Genomic DNA, 17,595 nt, shown 5'->3' with positions numbered 1-17,595 from the left:
TACCTGGGGCCTTGTCAGAACACGACCAGGTAAGATGTTGCGGCTACATTGGCAGGCCACATAGGAGTTTATTTCCTATTCTCGCACTGTTATCCAGGTAGGATTGGGTCACCTTCATCATCTGTAAACTCTTCATCCCGTGATATACCCATATGATGACCACCAAAGCCCTTTCTCTTCGCCCAATGCCACCCATCAGAATACGGCTCAATATGAATAGGTAAAAATAGGGTATAATACTGGTATGCCATACCAGGGCCAACATTGAAAAAGATTTGCAAATTACGTATAGATCCCAAGTCGTACACGTTTTGAAAGGTATCGTTTCGCTCTTTGGCCATCTTGCGGTAGTTACCATTGTCTTGGTTCTCCACGGATGTTTCACCTTGCATCACTAGGTGCAAGTGCCAGCAGGCCAGAATAAACACAGCCATACCCATGATGGCAGACTTGGCAATCAAGGCTAAGTAGACCACTCGGGGTACGAGCGTTGACGGCCACGCCTTAGGCTTCCGCAGAGCAAGAAGAGCCAGACGCCAACCTGCTGCCGTGAAAATCAAGGTTCCTAGTGCAAACCAACACATGAACAGAATAAAGTAGCGTTCATTACCTAGTCCAACACATTGGTTGATCCACGGACAATGATGATCAAATTTCAATACGCATGCTTTGCATGTTCGGCAATGATGTGCCCGTTCAGGTTTGGGAGGGAGGACCATCATTTCCGACTCCTTCTCACCGAGCCATTGGCTTATTTCATACTCGCCTTCGTCGTCTTCGTCCTCAAACAAACTGGGAGGGTGCGAGATATCGGGTATAAGCGTCTCACTATTCTCTTGCTGGGATGCTTGTCGTCGTAGTTCTAGAATTCGATTTCTTCGGTTTGCCTTTTCACGCTGGCGGAGTTCGGGGGGTAAGTGCGCAATAGCGTTGGCTAAGCGAATATATTTGCATTTCTTGCAAAATCGGAACGTCACAGACAAGTCCGCTTTCTTTTGCTCGGCTTTATCCATAGGGGAAGGCTCAGAGCTTTCCAAATTCATCTCTGCGGATTTGGACGTTGCCTCATTACTCACGGCTTCTGGCGGTCCCATCTGAGCCGCCAAAGCTACTTTTTCCTGAGCTTGACGCCACCATAATGTGCTTCCGGGACCATGGCGCATCTCTTGGCATACACCGTAAAGCCCACGATCGACTGTTCCTGGTGGAACTATGCAGGCCATATAGTAAGACCAGATCATCATTGTGGCGATATAAATACAACCCAGCGAAACAAAGGCAAAACGTAAGGTAGGAAGCGTCTCTTGCCAAAGACTTTCCGCAATAGCTGTTGGCATACCTAATATCATATGAAAAGGTGAAGGTATGGATATGGTTTGCTGAAGCGGACTGGGTATAGGTGCCACTTCCCGCAATACGCATACGACTGATCGTAAGCACACGTGTGACACATACAGAAAACAATCATGCCTGATCCAACGAGGATGACATATATAGCCACGAACAATGGACCAACTCGTCCCATCGCAGCTTCACCTGCGCGCTCTACGCGGCGGAACCCTTTGTTCACCAAAGCAGCGATGGCTTTCATGATGGAGGGGCCGGCGAGGTTTCGCAATGAATGTCCGAATCATGCGATGCAGGTTCATTCGACAATCATGTGGAGGTTGCCTGACATCGGCCGAGCACTCACATCTCCAAACCGGCTATTCCTCTCCTACTTGTTACAGCCATGTCGGCGTTGCAACAGTTGTACGAAACGGTCCAGGTATGTCCATAAATACACGCCTTCCGTTGCTTACTCGGTAGAAAGATTTCATGCGGCTTCCCGTGAAGGTGCCTACTATCTCCCCTGATGCTATGCCCGTGATTGCGACGGTATCTCTAGGCCTTGCTTTCTTCTTGGCATTTTATTTCACGACGTATGTATCCTATTGCCAGTCTATGACTTACCAGACAGCCTGCCCAAGCAAGGAGGTACCATCAAGGAACCTATTTCCGCTATTCTCGGAAGCACTTTTGCTGGTATTGGTGTTGTTGCCTTGTTTAACGCTGTTGGCGTCTATGTATAACGGACCTTTAATGACTTATATTGTAATAGAAGCTTCTATTGGAAAGCGGTAGATATGAGTAAGCTCTCTGGCTTCCAAGTGAGAGATCATGCTGGCTGCATTGGTCATTGGCCCTGTCGTCATTACAATATATGTGGAGGGTTCCAAGGTGTGCCGCTGCTTTCTCCGTGTCGCATGCTTGGTACATATGGGCGGCACAGGCATTTATGAGGCCGAGCTCCCTAGTCCTGTGGACTTGCCACAATTTCTTACAGAATGTGCTCCTATCTCTCATGCACCTACGTATACCCTAAAACTAAGTAGTGATTCTTTACGGATCGTCCGTGAACGATGCACTCAATTGTCACGGAAAAAGTCTGCAGCTGAGCAAGCTCCTTTGGACAAAGCAGCTGACCGCATGTGGGATAGTTTATGCATTGTGGATACCAAGAGCAAAGGACTACATACATTTGGTGAGCAAGAAGATATACCCCCTGTACCCCCAGCCTTCCAATTCAATGGGTAAGCACTTCTCGTTGTCTGACAGTACGTAGGTACGATGAAGTGGCATCTTATTCTGAAACTGTCCTTCACAAAGATCAAAATGCTTTGGAGGTTAAGGTATGTATTTCTTCTACTAATAATCAGCCGCTTAGCATGTCCCATCGCGAAGCAGCGATACCTATATCACCTCACGATCCCAATCTTGTTATCGAAATCTCGGTCTACACTAAAAGGCACGCACCCATCACACGGAAAACACCAAACTTGGACGGAACGGTACGCTCTACAGGAATGGGAGACAGTAGCCATTGTGATGTCGACTACACGCTGGCTCAAAAAATTGAGTGCACAGCGCAACATACACTTCAGCATTTGATGGACGAAATTGTGTGTCACAACAAACATATACCTGCGTCGGCAGACCAGCCTAGTACAAAACAAAAGAGTCATTGGACAGGCGCTAACGATGCTGGTGTAGATAAAGAGACCTCATACCCGAGGTTTCTTAATCACAGTTTGGTCACAGATGTTTGTGTTGTTGTAAATGGAACGATGTATGGCCAATTCGATCCATCTTCACGCCCTTCCGAAAGTTACATGAGGGCCTTTCAACAACACACATTTTCAAATGAGTCTCCTTTTTCACAATTCAACTATGTCGCCTCATTGCTCTCTCAAACTCGTTTCTGCGAGCTTCCTGATCTCATGTTCCATCAACCTTACTGGATTCTTCATTCGGGGGACTGTGAGCATATTTGGAAGATCAATAAAATTCGGTATGTATTTGTCTGCTAATACCAGCCTGTTCCAACCAAATGAATGCATTGAATCATTCCCGCGCACAGTCTATTTGCAAAGATGGTTATTAACGTCATTGGTGCGTCATTACTACACACCTCGCAAGTTGCTCGTCATGGGCGACCGGCCAGGTATTGTGCCATGTGAAATTTGTGATGGTGTTCGTGATGCCGTTGCTATGGTGCTAGGCGGCGCTTCTGTGAACTTCCAGCATGAAGGGCATACTAAGCTTGCGGGCATGGCTCATTTAGTCACACCTTGCTGTGCTTCCTGCTTTAAGACTGCTAGTGGTATGGAGCTTGATGACGTGTATCGTGCTGATGTCCCTTTAAATGGCTCATGGGCTGTGATGCCCATACTACCATCACCTTAGAGACTTTCTTTGCCTACGTGGGGCGTGTGATCATCTTGAATTTAAGTCAAAACTTTGCGTGCTTCTTACAACAATAGACTATTGTTAAACGCGACCTCCATTACTTCAAGAACTGCATTACATATATCATAACAGCGAATAACATATATATATGTATGGAACGTAACAGAGTGTGAAATGCACCTATTCATTAATGCTGCTCAATGTTCTGTGCTGGAATGGATGGTTCGACAGCTTTCGTTTCATCCTCATCGGATTCCGTGTTTTCCTTCTTCTGGAAGCGAACGTCACGCACGAAGAAGACGACAATGAAAATTGAAATGCCTGCGAAACCAACACCTAGCCACAGACATGCACGGAAGGCCAATAGTAAGTCGTTATTGGTATCCAATAACACGTAGTGTTCCACAGTACCTGCGATACTCATACCGAGCCCGGCGCTGTACAAGACCACAGTGTTGATGAGACTTCCGCCAACGCCCTGCTCTGAAGGAAGTAGCGTGTTTGAAATGACAATACTGGCCGCCGTAAAGCTCAAGTCGGGGCCAAAACCGGTCAACGCAAAGGCAGGAAATACCATCTTCCAGTACATTTGATGTGCAGGTGTCAAACTGAACATCAAATTGCCGAACAGGAAGGAACAGCACGCTGCAAAAAAGATGTACTGCACAGGCATCCAATCCACGAAAAAACCAGCGGAAAGCGTTGCAACCAGGCCGCAAATAATAATAGGTGTGAACTCAGCGACCGCGTGTAATGGAGTGAGATCACGGAATTCGAGCAAGAACTCGGGGCCGAAGTAAATAAGTACACCGAACGAATTCCAGCCAAAGAATAACGCAAGAATCATTGGTACGAAACCGGGACGAGTCCAGAGACTGGGGGGGAGTACAGGGTGTTTGATTATCGTTTCCCAAACGGCAAAAAGACCCGTGCAGACCACGCTCACAATCAAGAGCACATACACATATACGGTATCCCATCCAAGACCACCTCCTTGCGACCATGCGACGGCAAATAGCAAAAGGCCAGCCACACCAAGAAGACTTCCCACATAATCATAATTCATCATAGATACACCTGGCAGTGACTTGCCAAGACGGTGTGGGATCACAAGGAACGAAAGTATGGCAAAGAACAAGCACATAATGGCCCAGAACCAGTAGGCCCAGCGCCATGTAACATTCTGGGCAAAGCCAGCGCCAATAGCGCCACCCACGACAAACCCAGTAGGTGCAAAGAAACCAAAAAGAGCAAAGGCCATGTTCTTCCATGTTGAGCCAGGAGGAAAAGCTCGCGCCAAAAGCGCAATGGCGCAAGGTGTAATCATCGCCGTACCTACACCTGTTAAGCCTCGCATGACATCAAACACAACAGAGGTGGAGCAGAAACCAGCACCCAACGAAAAGGCTGCTGTCCAGAGCCAGCCGGCAATAAAGATGTATTTGTGTCCAAATACATCGCCGAGACGACCGGCAATCAACACGAACACGCCACTAGTAATACCGTAGGCAGCCAGGTACCACACCATTTCAGACGAGGGCGCATGGAAATCAGCAGCCGTTTGACGCATGGAGAACGCAGCAATACCTAAAGATCCCACGCTGAACATCTGCGAAATGGCCACAGTGAAAATATAAATCAAACTATGATAGACATTCTTGATTTGGTTTTCAGTAACATGCATGTCTTCGCCATCATAGTCCGTTGGGTGGTCGTGCAAGCGTTCGATATCTGCAAGCATTTCCTGTTCAGTGGGTGCTTGGTGCCGATAATGCGGTTCATTCACAAAGCTAACAATCTGAGATACATCGTAAAAGTGGTGTCGTTCGTGTCCATTGTCCTTTGGGTGTTGCCCGTTATGGCGAATGTGTTCTTCAGGAGACTGTCGAGTGTACAGAAACGGCAGATGTGGCGGATGGTGAAAATGGTCACCATAGATATTGGCCGTAGTGTGCCCCAGATGCCTAGGTGTTTGGCGAGTCGCATCTTCAGTGGGGCCGGGAGGGACGTTATCCATCACCGCACTGGCGTCGTCCGCCATTGTTGTCGTGTCGAAACACAGTGACAGCTCAAATATTACTTTAAAGCATTGCTGACTTAATTAACACCGACTCTTATTTCCGCTAAATCCACTTTTTTCAGAATCATGGACCTGTCGCTCTAGGTATATGCGTGCCATACAATGTGTGGTGCGGGCAAGACCAGCGAGACATCACTTTCTGTTGTACAATAACTATGGCAGGTCCATCCACCAAGAAGTGACCGCTCACACGGCGTTGGAACATTGCGTACACGTTAAATCAAGTCGACCCCAACAAGGCAAGCTTGGCAATCGCGCATGGCGCGCGTGGGAACGCCGACGAGATGACGCATGGCAACTGTTGCTATCGAGTTTTGCGCAGCATGGCCTGGTTGCCGAAGCTTGTGCCGTGTTGGATGATATGGAGTTGTGTCATGTCCCTATCGATGCTACGTCGCTCAATCTCGCGCTTAAGGCAGCTGTACTGGCGAACAATATACCGCGCATGCACGCCATTCTGGCCCGTTTCGGTGCCCTTCCTGGCTCTTCGTCGGCGGCAGAAATTAGCAGTCTGTTTGCAAAGAGCAGTGTGTCTCGATGGACTGTATCCACATATACCCACCTCCTGCACTATTGTGCTCGTACTTCCAACATGGAATTCATGCTTTTAACGCTGTTCACGGCACACGCATACCAGGTGAAGCTAGAAGAGGATGCGTGGCTGCATGTCATTGACTGTGCTTTCGAAGCACGCGAGCCGCAAATTGCATGGGAGGCTGTGCAAAGAGCCGACGCCATCCACCCTGTATCGCCCACGGTATGGATGCATGTCTTGCGTGCGTGCGCTGTGCACGACTATCCTGTGGGCCTTCCTCTCGCATGGGAACGCAGTGTTGTGCAAGGGGGTCTTGTGCCGGACGACGGACTCCTTATGCATGCACTAATATCAGCCTCACGAGCTGGGCTGAGTACATTGGCCACGCAGATCCTGGAAAAAGTCCCATCGCCCAGCGATACATTCCTGGTACCTGCGCTAGATGCACATTGCGAGGCAGGTAACTTTGATGCCGCCGTTGTGGTGCTGGCCTATATGCATTCCCATTCGATGCCACTGCAACCAACTCTCCTAGCGCATTTGACGTCGACGGCGGCGGCCGACGACCTATCACTACAACAAGCAGCTGAGGCGTTGTTGGCTTCGACAGCGCCTCTTTCTCTCGCTGTATGGAATGCCGTGCTCTATGCAGCTGCTGAGCGAAGTGCAATTACACTAACTGAGCGTATCGTGAACGCTATGCGTGTGACCAACGCTGAAACTTACCAGGTGTGGCTTCTCGCGTGTTTACATGCCAAGGATCTCGCTGCAGGGCAGCGTGCGTGGGCGTCTTTGCGGGCAAGCAAGGTACAGCCCACGGCCACTTGTTATGAACGTATGGCACGATTGTATCTTCAACAGCCTCAGTATGACGAAGCGTTTGCACTATTAGAACAAGCAAAATCGCACGGATGCATACCTACTCGGCGCATGTATGTTGCTATGACATGGACGTGTTATCGCCGTCAAGATCCCCGGTGGCAGGACCTGCTTCGAGAAATGCAAGAAGCCAAGTACGAGCCGGGCGATCGACTTCGTGCATTATTGCATCCTAGTACCACGTAAGCAAGGCATGGCGTGTGACAGGAATGAGCTCATCGACCAACACAGGGATAGGTCGTTGGTTTGCATCTGCCGCGGAGGTCGCCAAATCGAGGGATTGCATACGACGTGGCATCTTGGGCGGGGCTTCGGCTTTCTGAAGGGGCGAGCGTACTTGTTGACTGCCATGCTGTTGTATAGTCAGCTTTTCCACCACATCAATACTGCGCATGGCGTCATACATGCCGAACGACGAGGGCAAAAGTGTATCCATAACTGGCATGGATTTGGCCATACGAACATCGTCCACGGAGTGGAAACGACGCCGTGAGTAAATATTGCGCGGCAGAGCTGCGCTTCCCACGGTGGTCTCCGACTCTGTTTCGCGCGAGTAGAATGCGGGATGCGTGGTACTTCCTTGGGCAAAGTCTGTGACGCATTGCATTTGCAAGTCTTTGTACATCATCATTTGTACTCTGCTTTGTACCATATACTTGGGCCGAGAGCACAGCTCAATAGGGCCTTCTGTCCCACTCTGCAGACATTGCACAATGTTCCAGCCTTGGCCACGAATGAGGTTCATTTGGTCGCGAAATACTTTCTCACGGAAGTGCATATCCTGGCGGAAAATACGCCGAAGTCCTTCCATAGTGCCTGTCCACCATATTGGATCTGTGAGTTTGGGTAAGAAAAGATCACGCGTTTCTTGAGAGAAAGGGCCGCCCATCAAATCGGCCGGCAAGAACAACCATCCATATGGGTAGTCACGTAACCCTTTCGGGTGCTCATGTGGGAAAGCCAACGAGTTATCAATCGCACCGATCGTTATCGAGCGTTCACCAGGTTTGGGATGCGGGTTGTAATGAATCATAAAGTTGTCCAGGCCGCGGTCCGTATTGCGCATAAGTACGTCCAGAATCACAAGCTTTTCGAGCTCAAGCCGTAAATCACGAGTTGTCTCTGCTGTCCATTCAAAAGTGTCAGGCATTTGCATCGTAGCGCTGGGATACGCCTCATGACTCCTGCTATGCCGAACGGGCGGCTCCATTGCTTCGAAGCGATCCTCTTCTGCACTTCCATAGGGACCAGGGCCATAGCGGCAGAGTAAAAATCGTTTTACAGCAATAAACGCCAAACGTAGACGGGCCCCAGGCTTGCGCCGACTCAGACGATGCGCTTCCTCGTCTTCATGCAAGACGCGCTCCATAAGATCTTTCGGTCGGCCAGGAAGTGTATGCGTCTGAAAGAACTTCGAAGCTGTTTCGTACCCGCTCAAAAACTGCTGCAGCGACCCAACTTTGACAGGCAGTGGTTTAAGTCCTTTCTCCCATTGTTTGCGGTCTGCATACTTGTAACAAAACGATGGACTTGCCAAACCCACCAAACGCGTCTTGGGCACCATACCCAGCGCAAGTCGGTCGTCTAGGAACGAAGCACCTGCTTCAGATAAATACGAAAAGTTGGGAATCAGGCTAGTGTTAGCTCTCAAGGCCATACACATACCAGGGCCGGCCCATTGCCCACCCAAAGTACTTGCGAAGAAACAGTCGCTTAGGACTGGGTTAGGTCCTAACATACGTACTTGAGATTGCCATAAGGCTCCTCATCCATGGGCTTAAATACACCTGCAATGATATGGTCATGATCTCCTTGCTCGTACACAAAATACGACCCACTAGTGCCTACAGCGATCATGCGTGGATTCACACCGGACGAGATCGCATCTTGAACACGGCCTACCATGGAAGCAAACTCAGTATCATCGATCTGCGTGAGAGTACATACGCACACACCTTTCCATAGGCTTCACCATACGGACTAGGGCCATCGTGCTCAGGCTCGAATACACTCAGCAGGTATCGCGCTGGTGCGAATCTACGCGCATAGTCTTGTGTCCCAAATTCATGACGGAACACCAGCGTCTCGTCTGAGGTACGCGTATTGGCATGGGACTCTGATATCAAAGGTGTACTCTCTTGTGCATCTGTTCTTGACACGGCTAACATGGTGGCGCGGGACCTTTCATACGCACGATGCAGGCGCGGGGTTACCGCGCGCTAAGGCCAATTTGGATCGCCCTGGGCCTTCCCTCCACCTACGACGGCCGGCATGGAGTCCACGGCGCTCTTTCAGCCGCCGCCGCCGTACAAGGACGACTTGGATGTCACATATACCCATGGTGTACCGTCTATCTCTTATTTCACACCTCATACAGACCCGCTATGCACATATATTTCATCCGAAGCTTCATTAACCGACCAGCGGCGACAGCATGTGCGGCGATTGTATGACCTGCTGCAGCTCATGCTTCTACGTCAGGATCTGGAACGTGCCAGTCGCTGCTTACATATGCTCCTTATGTGCCAGGAATGGAGACCCATCGAGCTGTGGAAGCTGGGGCTGCAGGTGGCATGGCTCTCCGACGACGAGAAAGTGGCTCTTCATTATACCCAGCGGATCATGCGATCACGCACAAACGTACGACCTTATGCACTCGTCTTTCTTGTCCGTGAACTAATTAAAGATGGACAATACCAGCGTGCACATGAAGAGCTAACCAGTGTAATTGCCTCCTTCCCCTATCGACACCACCCACAATTACACACCTACTTGGGCCTCCTTACTCTCTTTCTTGGCACGTCTACATCATCGCCAGGGACACAGGAAGCCTCTGTATCAATACTCGCGCCAACATTAGCCGCTTCCTCTGTGCCTTCTTCTGTCCAAAAGGCGGCCCGACTACATTTTGAAAATGCAATTAAAGTAGCCCCACGTTACTTGCACTTGCAGTCGGTGGTTGTACGACACCGCTTGCGTCAGCATGAGAAACGGCTTTCTTCATTGCGTGGGAAAGCTGTGAGACACACGAATCGTATGTGGAATGCCATGAAAGAGGCCGGATGGATTTTCCGTAACGATGAGTCGGTCCCTTCCGCTACTCGACCAGCACCTAGCCAGGAAACGGACCAAGACTCGGATTCTTCATCGCCTGCGCGAATTATGCCTTCGTCACCTACACTACCACATACTGACTTTTTTGGCTTGGATTCGCACTTTACATCGAGCTCCGAATCCGAGTCCGATACGGATGCCTATCTTGGGACACCCATGACCACGACGGCCTCAGAAGGCCCTTCGTTGCCGCCCAGTACAGCGCCCAGTCGAGATGTAACACCACAACCCACCGAGGATGAGGATGTTGAACGAGACACCATCGCATTGTCTAGTACTGAATTATCTGATCAAAAAGAGCTGCATTTCCCCATTCCGGCCGTGTCATGGGCTGTCCACATTTCCACTTTATACCTGGAAGTCGTACGTTGCGTCCATGCCATTACATACTAACTGGCAGCTGAATAAAAAAACGCCTGCAGATAAAGTCAAAACGCCTTTGGGCTCCACCGCCCAACGATAGGCTATATAATATGTAGCAAAGTGTCACGACCTGCATCTACGCCTTGTCATCCACGTGATCGACCTCCCAAGAGCTGATCCAAGTAGGAGCCCGAAACCCCATAGTTGCGCAGTGTCTGGTCCTAGGAAGACGGGCCACACCACCTTCAATGACCGACATGCAGCTACGGTATGTCAATCTGCTCAAGGATGATTGTATTCTAACATTGCCGCAGGAGTACAGCTCCAGCTCTTGAAGAGGCCAGCGTTACGTCCATTCAGCCGCAGAAGACCGAATCCTCTCATACCTCATCCACTCAGAACTGGGACTTTAAAGTAGGTGTGGCGACGGATCGAAACAACCGCTGGAGGAAAACTATGGAAGACACTCACGCTTATGAATACAATTTTGAAAATGTTCCCGGTCAGGGATATTTTGCTGTTTTTGATGGCCATGCAGGTCACTTTGCCGCGGATTGGTGCAAGGACAATATGGGGTCGATCTTTGAAAAGGAGTTAAAGGACAACCCTGACATGGATGTTCGTGAAATCATGAAAAATACGTTTTTGAAGGCCGACAAGGAGCTGGAATTTGAATCTGAGCGTGCTGGGACACGGAGTGGCTGCACGGCTGTCATGTGCTTTATTCGCTATGAGCCTGCATCGTCAGAAAATACCAATGACCGAAAGCGCGTTCTGTATACGGCTAATGTTGGTGATGCACGCGCTGTTCTTTGGTATGTTACCAACCTATCGATCACTAACTAACCTTCAGCCGAAATGGCAAAGCCGTGCGTTTAACGTACGACCACAAAGGTTCGGATATGCTAGAGTCGAAGCGCATCACAGATAAAGGAGGATTCTTGCTGAACAACAGAGTTAATGGTTTGTTCTCATATCGCTGACATCAGGTGTATTAGCCGTAACTCGATCCCTGGGTGACTTCTCGATGAAGGAGTTTGTCGTTGGCTCCCCCTTTACTACAAGCATCGACCTTCTCGATGAGGATGAATTCCTGGTTGTGGCCTGTGATGGTGTATGTATAAGTGGCTATTTGGCTGACATATCTATAGCTATGGGACGTGGTCAACGATCAAAATGCCGTTGAATTGGTTTCTAAAGTCAAGGATCCACAAGATGCTGCCGATACACTACTTCAGCACGCATTGGACAATTTCAGTACTGACAATACTTCCGTCATGGTCGCGCGCTTCTGCAAAGCAGATTCTTAGCGTATATATACCAAGAAAGCATTGTTCTTCCAAATCGACTGGCAATGTAAGTTCGTTTCTATCCGGAAGGCCCGTGCCGCATCACGTGCCGTGTCGCAATATAGAGCACAATCATGTATGACATGTCTTGTTGAGCGCGCACCATTCAAAAAATATTTCCTTAGGGAGCTGAGTCGTGTACTATTTGAGATCCGGGTGTGACGCTGTGCCTGCAGAAAACGTGTCTATCGACCTTGTCTTTTTGGACATTCTTCGATGGTCCATAGGCCCGGTGTTCGGGCAACAGGCGCTATGGAACAGGACCAGTTTGACCATACCAGAGCCTATCCTAGCGTTATGAATGCTGCACCACCATCTTCGAACATTTCGCTACATGACAAACAAAACAAAAAGCATGTGGCTTTTTTGAAGCCAGTGCCCTCACAGCCTATTGAAAAAGTCATGCCGCCCAGTGCGCCACCAACCACATCCTCATTTGCGGGTATTTTGCTGAAAACGCATGAAGCGCCATCGCCTTCTACACATGCCTTGCACGAGCCTGACCAACATCCACAAGTCAAAAATCAGCCTCGTACCCATTTTGTGGAACCTGAAAAACCCAGCCGCGCAAAGCCAAGGTTTAACAATGGCACTAAAAGCGCGCCGGTCTCTCCACCCTCTGCGTCGAACCAAAATCGGGCCAAAGCTTCCTTCCCTCGCTCCCCTGCTTTCCTAACCCATGAACAAGAGCTGCCCAGTGCTAGTCCCTCATATACAGAGGAAGATACGGACGCAGATACCCTCTCAGACAATATATCTACCTCCAGTGAAACCACTGATGACCAAACCGATTATGAGACGGATCAGAATGGATCCGAAGATATGGAGGGCGATACCCTATCAATGACAGATGCGCCTGTCTTGCTGCAATCCAGACCTGTTTCTGTCACAGGGATTCTGGGTACGCGGATGGGCTCAACCTCTGAGGACAAAGTTAGTCCTGAACGTGAAGCAGATACAAAGCCACGAAAAAGCTTGGTGTTCCTACAAAGTCCTAGTGACAGCAAGTTTGGCCGCGACAGGTCCTCATCGCGTGGTAAAGATTTACATGTTGGTCGAAATCATTCAATCAGTCCAGGTGTCGTTTCCTCCGTCTCGACACCCACCACGGCTGTGTTTGATACTCCAAGAGCTCTACAATCGCCCGAATCGTCATATTCGCCAAGACAGATGCCCTCTTCTTTGAAGGGATCACGTCGATCATCTCATCATAAAATGGCAGGCCATAGCCCGTCTCGCTCCCTTGCGGACGGCTCAGATCTGCTAGATCCATGCACTGTATGGGCCAACTTTGATATGGATGTAAGCCATGATCACTCAAGTCGCGAATTATCTGGCGATCATACGCCATCCAGCTCGTCAGTCGCCTATGGCACGCTTCAGGGACGCCATACACACCGACGTTCGCGTGGCCCTATTCGTACGTCATCCATGGATAAAGCCGAAGAGCTTGCTATCGTGGCCGAGCGGCTTTTGCTGCATAGCAACGAACAATATGATTCTGAGAGTGAAGAAGATAAGGCGCTATTGAGTGATGCATCCGATTCCACCACCGCCTCCGTCGTTGAGATTCGGGCCTCCTCACAGAAAGAACCCAGTCTTCATTTCCAGCGGAAACATTCAGAGGTGGTAACCGCGCCGACAAGCTTATCTCTATCGTCGTATCGAACCAAGCAATCGCACGCTATGCCATCTCAACATGCGCGTCACTCATATTCAGAGGCACCTACGCCGCAGAATGGCCGACGACGCTCTGATCGTTCCTCGTTTTCGTCGCTGTCGACGTCTCCACGACCTTCTGTGCGGCCTTCCTGCATCTTTGTGCAGGATGGAAACCTTCATGCACATGCGTCTGCGGCTGTGGACTGTCAGACGGCAGAACGTAGTTAGTTCATGATCTATACCCTCTACGTTGATAAAGCCAAGTGAACGAGAGATTCTAACTTAAAGTCTGTGGGCTTCTCGTAAAAGGTACGAAGCAGAGCGCGCCGCTTTTCTGTCTGTTCGTCATTGTCTAAGCCCTCCAATGCCCAATCAATGTGATAGAACCGTTGCAAGCACATCGTCAGAATCTGAGCATCTGATTGGGACAGGCTTGGCTTGGCGTCTGACCCATCCTCTGGTGACGACTCTGTAATTTCCCCACGAAGAAGCACGAGTCCTTTGGACTCAATGAGGTCCGTGTAATGCGAAAGAACAAGACTTGGCTGCGCGTATTCCTGACGCAGCTTGTACTCGGCTAGGGGTGTAAAGAGCACTGCTGCAGGAGGCGGTGCATTGGCCGATGTGGTCTTGGGTGCCGGCAAAAACATCCACTGCATATACTGAATTTCGTAACCGACCTCTTCAACGCCCTCCTCATTGGTAGTTGTGCGCGGCAAAGGGAGCACAAACTGGGGAAATTTCTTAGCCGTCTCAATCATTTGGAGGTAGGTGCGAGCAGGAATCACTGCAGAGATCTTGTTTCGCATCATATGGTAGCCCGTCCAGAGCTTGCCAATGGATTCAGGCGACTCTTGCAACATCTTGTCCATGTTCATAAAGGATGACAATGGCTATGGTGAGTTGTAAGGTAACATACTTTCACAGGACTTGCTTTTCCTTCCTCCTCTGCCTTGAGCTTTTTCGCCTCCTCCTTCTTTCGCTTCTCATTCAAGCGCCGACGCAGCTCCTCGTCGCGTTTCTCAATAGCAGAAACTTTGTCCTGGGTGGCTTTGCGACGAGCCTCCTTCTCCTTAGACTCTGCTTCACGAATTTTCGATGCCAGCTCATCGATATTCTCCAGTCCATGTCTGCAATCAGCAAGCGATGAACACGTACTCTTTCACCTTCGCCTTCAACTTCTCGCCATACTTGGCCATCTGTGCCTGTCGCTTGGCTTCCACATCCGCACGCGAATCACCACCCGTAGCCAAGCGATCCACGAGGTTTTCGGGCGCACCACGATTAAAGCAAATAGATGACAGATGCAGAGAGCGCTGCAAGCGGAGACAGCCCCGAATGGGCGCCGGTCGCGCTCGTACCAAAGCCCACATGAAGATGGTGGAAGGTGGACGTTTCAAGATGACTAAACTACAAACGGCGAGGTGTGCCTAGTAGCGTAGGACTCCACGCACAGACGCACGCCATATATACATGCAAAATCAGAAGCGAGGACCATGTAGAGGCATACATGGTCTGCATGGATAAGTTGACAAGTCCAGTAGCGATATTTGCCTATTTGTAAGTGAGGATAGACGTACCAGCAAGAACAATAGAAGCCCATGACGGTTCACTTGCGTCAACAATCGCGGCGGCGGATGATCAGCACCTAGCCATGCAGACAGACTAGCAAATCCGCACAGAAAAGTAGCATTGAAAGCTGTGCACCATAGCACATACATCAGGTTGGCCATACGTCGACTCACATCCCATGATGACAGAGACAAGAAAGAAAATAAGCTCCAAGCAAGCACAGAACGAAGTAGCATGCGCTTCTGCTTGGCCCATAGTGACGTGTCATGAAAAAGGATGGACGCCATATCCAATCCAAGAAAAGCAAGAGCACAATAGCCTATCGTCAGTGGACCGTTTACGTACCTGGCAAGCTTGTGATACCTTCCTTGTTGAGCGAAAGCCAGTTGCTATGATCACGATGTTCTGAGATGGCCCATGCGCCAAGCGAAGTGCCACGCAAGGCATATTCATGCAGCAGCGATATAACAATACCAACCACCCCCCAGTGCCACTGGGGGCACATCAACTGTACGTAGTCCGTCACAGGCAACAGCAAGCCCATGGTGATGAAAAAATTCCAGTGTACGCCGTATTCCGTCACATGCTCAGGGTATTCTGTTCCTTTGACAAGGGCTACGCGAGTCAACCCTAGAAGAAGCATAGGCGCGCATCGTTTTAGTGTCGTCCAAAACGAAGTGGTATGTTTGCGTAGTGACACAGTCCCTTGGGAAAATACGAACGACCCTACACCCAAGTCCATCTGTCAAGGTTAGATAGGAATGTAGCGACGTACCAAACTAGTACCAAAGGTCTCACATTTGGCAAAAATACGAGGGAAGATGGGAAAGTCCACAGCAAGAATACAATAGATGGTCAAGATCAGAAGATAGGCACGGTACACAGTCAAGAAAGCCCATCGTGGTCTCCCCGTAGTTGTGGCACTGCTTGCTCCAGATGCATTTGCATCGCGGGACGCCCAGAGTCCCAATGTTACAAGCAGCATACTCCCAAGCAGCAGGTATACAGACTCGGCAAGAATAGTACAAGCCAACGTCAGAGGCACGACCAGCACCACATATTCCCATATCAACGACGACTGGGCCTTGCGAGGTAGCCAAAGCCATAGCGCATAGGAAGCAAGCGCCGTGGTACAGACCAAGTTGATCTGCATCACAGAGCTACCAGTTTGGCCTGTGACCCATGCTTCTTTGGCTCCTTTGTACGAGTGCCATTCATCCGTCCGTGCCATCCCACACTGATCAAAAGTGGAGAGGGTGGAAAGACAAGCAACCAACCTGCGATACCGTCGTATCGAGCCAAATAGCTGTTCTCTATCGAGCAAAACAAGCTATCAAATATGACTATGTAAACAGCTTAAACCGATTCTAAAGGGTGTCAGTACCAATCGAGAGAGCGTATACATACCACGGAGAAGAGCGTTCAGCTTGTTCACGCGGTTCGCGACGCTCAGGTCCACCGAGCGGTCGCCGAGGTCCACAGAAAGACCACCCTGGAGCGAAGCGTTCACCTTGTAGTCGAACTTGACGCTCTTGGCACCGTTGGTGGTGGCAAACTGCGACGACTTCAGAGTCGACTCGAGACGCGACGTAATCGACTTGTCGAGCGGCTACCATGTAAGAAATGCTGAACCAAACATACCTTAGCGCTCGTGATAGTGATAATCACCTCACCGCGGTGAGCGCTAGTGAGCTGCAGGAAACCCTCAATCACCTTCTCCGAGAGGTTCAGACGGCCGTTCTCAGCCAGGGCCTCAAACAGGTTGCTGATCTGTTAGAATTGCACATAGTCAATAAAACATACCGCGTAAGCGCATCTGAGCCGCCCTTCTGCATGCCAAGGATGTCGCTCACAGCCTTGCTGCGAGCCTCACCCGAGAGTGTCGGGTTGTTCAAGAACGTACGAAGCTTGGCCGCCTCCGCCGACTGGCCCTTGAGAATATCGTTAAAGTACTTCAGGTCGGACTCAACCTTGGCAAGGTCCTTGTCACTTCGCTTCAGAGCCGAGACATAGGCCGCCGAGGCGTACTTGCCTGTATATCGTTAGAGGGGCATGTATATGCTGTACATACCAGCAATACCCTCCAGCTGAACCGGGGGACGAACAGCAGCCTGCGAGGCATAGCCACGGGTCTATACGACATGTTAGTTTTTGTTCATGATGACACCATGACTTCTACGTACCTGGTTGAGCACGCGAGGCACAAAACGGAAGGCCATGATGACAGTCCTAATGGAGTGAATAAGCAGGAAGCTCCGCCGGTGCATTCTAGTGACCCTCGCTGGCGCCCGGTCGTGCCCGGGGCGGTTTGC

The 17,595-nt window shown here is 50.0% G+C and overlaps 10 protein-coding genes across 10 annotated transcripts; 5 read left to right on the top strand and 5 right to left on the bottom strand.

Moving 5' to 3' along the window:
* Positions 1-89: 89 nt before the first annotated feature.
* On the bottom strand, positions 90-1,043 carry Malapachy_2368 (zf-dhhc-domain-containing protein; the record flags this gene model as incomplete). The annotated part of the gene is made up of 1 exon (XM_018136859.1): positions 90-1,043. One exon carries the CDS (start codon positions 1,041-1,043, stop codon positions 90-92), a length of 954 nt encoding a protein of 317 aa, XP_017993316.1.
* A 689-nt stretch (positions 1,044-1,732) lies between these two features.
* Malapachy_2413 (hypothetical protein) lies at positions 1,733-2,072 on the top strand (the record flags this gene model as incomplete). Its single annotated transcript, XM_018136903.1, has 3 exons — positions 1,733-1,768; positions 1,810-1,922; positions 1,961-2,072. 3 exons carry the CDS (start codon positions 1,733-1,735, stop codon positions 2,070-2,072), a joined length of 261 nt encoding a protein of 86 aa, XP_017993200.1.
* A 1,844-nt stretch (positions 2,073-3,916) lies between these two features.
* Malapachy_2394 (mfs transporter of unknown specificity) lies at positions 3,917-5,770 on the bottom strand (the record flags this gene model as incomplete). The annotated part of the gene is made up of 1 exon (XM_018136884.1): positions 3,917-5,770. The coding sequence occupies one exon, from the start codon at positions 5,768-5,770 to the stop codon at positions 3,917-3,919; it is 1,854 nt and encodes a 617-aa protein (XP_017993261.1).
* A 400-nt stretch (positions 5,771-6,170) lies between these two features.
* On the top strand, positions 6,171-7,236 carry Malapachy_2408 (hypothetical protein; the record flags this gene model as incomplete). The annotated part of the gene is given in 2 exon segments (XM_018136898.1): positions 6,171-7,192; positions 7,206-7,236. The coding sequence occupies 2 exon segments, from the start codon at positions 6,171-6,173 to the stop codon at positions 7,234-7,236; spliced, it is 1,053 nt and encodes a 350-aa protein (XP_017993243.1).
* A 159-nt stretch (positions 7,237-7,395) lies between these two features.
* On the bottom strand, positions 7,396-9,391 carry Malapachy_2367 (lsb6-phosphatidylinositol 4-kinase; the record flags this gene model as incomplete). Its single annotated transcript, XM_018136858.1, has 3 exons — positions 7,396-8,857; positions 8,968-9,152; positions 9,179-9,391. 3 exons carry the CDS (start codon positions 9,389-9,391, stop codon positions 7,396-7,398), a joined length of 1,860 nt encoding a protein of 619 aa, XP_017993309.1.
* An 868-nt stretch (positions 9,392-10,259) lies between these two features.
* Positions 10,260-10,800, top strand: Malapachy_2412 (hypothetical protein; the record flags this gene model as incomplete). The annotated part of the gene is made up of 2 exons (XM_018136902.1): positions 10,260-10,700; positions 10,738-10,800. 2 exons carry the CDS (start codon positions 10,260-10,262, stop codon positions 10,798-10,800), a joined length of 504 nt encoding a protein of 167 aa, XP_017992809.1.
* A 157-nt stretch (positions 10,801-10,957) lies between these two features.
* Malapachy_2381 (phosphoprotein phosphatase 2c) lies at positions 10,958-12,010 on the top strand (the record flags this gene model as incomplete). The annotated part of the gene is made up of 5 exons (XM_018136872.1): positions 10,958-10,968; positions 11,015-11,515; positions 11,554-11,663; positions 11,690-11,814; positions 11,852-12,010. 5 exons carry the CDS (start codon positions 10,958-10,960, stop codon positions 12,008-12,010), a joined length of 906 nt encoding a protein of 301 aa, XP_017993208.1.
* Positions 12,011-13,264: 1,254 nt separating this feature from the next.
* On the top strand, positions 13,265-13,939 carry Malapachy_2410 (hypothetical protein; the record flags this gene model as incomplete). Its single annotated transcript, XM_018136900.1, has 1 exon — positions 13,265-13,939. One exon carries the CDS (start codon positions 13,265-13,267, stop codon positions 13,937-13,939), a length of 675 nt encoding a protein of 224 aa, XP_017992807.1.
* Positions 13,940-13,956: 17 nt separating this feature from the next.
* Malapachy_2369 (atp11-domain-containing protein) lies at positions 13,957-15,084 on the bottom strand (the record flags this gene model as incomplete). The annotated part of the gene is made up of 3 exons (XM_018136860.1): positions 13,957-14,604; positions 14,631-14,841; positions 14,870-15,084. 3 exons carry the CDS (start codon positions 15,082-15,084, stop codon positions 13,957-13,959), a joined length of 1,074 nt encoding a protein of 357 aa, XP_017993317.1.
* A 37-nt stretch (positions 15,085-15,121) lies between these two features.
* On the bottom strand, positions 15,122-17,502 carry Malapachy_2363 (gwt1-domain-containing protein; the record flags this gene model as incomplete). The annotated part of the gene is made up of 9 exons (XM_018136854.1): positions 15,122-15,265; positions 15,292-15,602; positions 15,629-16,025; positions 16,059-16,480; positions 16,646-16,892; positions 16,925-17,048; positions 17,087-17,315; positions 17,355-17,415; positions 17,467-17,502. 9 exons carry the CDS (start codon positions 17,500-17,502, stop codon positions 15,122-15,124), a joined length of 1,971 nt encoding a protein of 656 aa, XP_017993313.1.
* Between the last annotated feature and the right edge of the window lie 93 nt (positions 17,503-17,595).

The sequence above is a fragment of the Malassezia pachydermatis genome, assembly GCF_001278385.1.
Source record: "Malassezia pachydermatis strain CBS 1879 chromosome Unknown scaffold2, whole genome shotgun sequence".
Classification (NCBI taxonomy): domain Eukaryota; kingdom Fungi; phylum Basidiomycota; class Malasseziomycetes; order Malasseziales; family Malasseziaceae; genus Malassezia; species Malassezia pachydermatis.
This window is presented reverse-complemented; position numbering and strand designations above follow the sequence as displayed.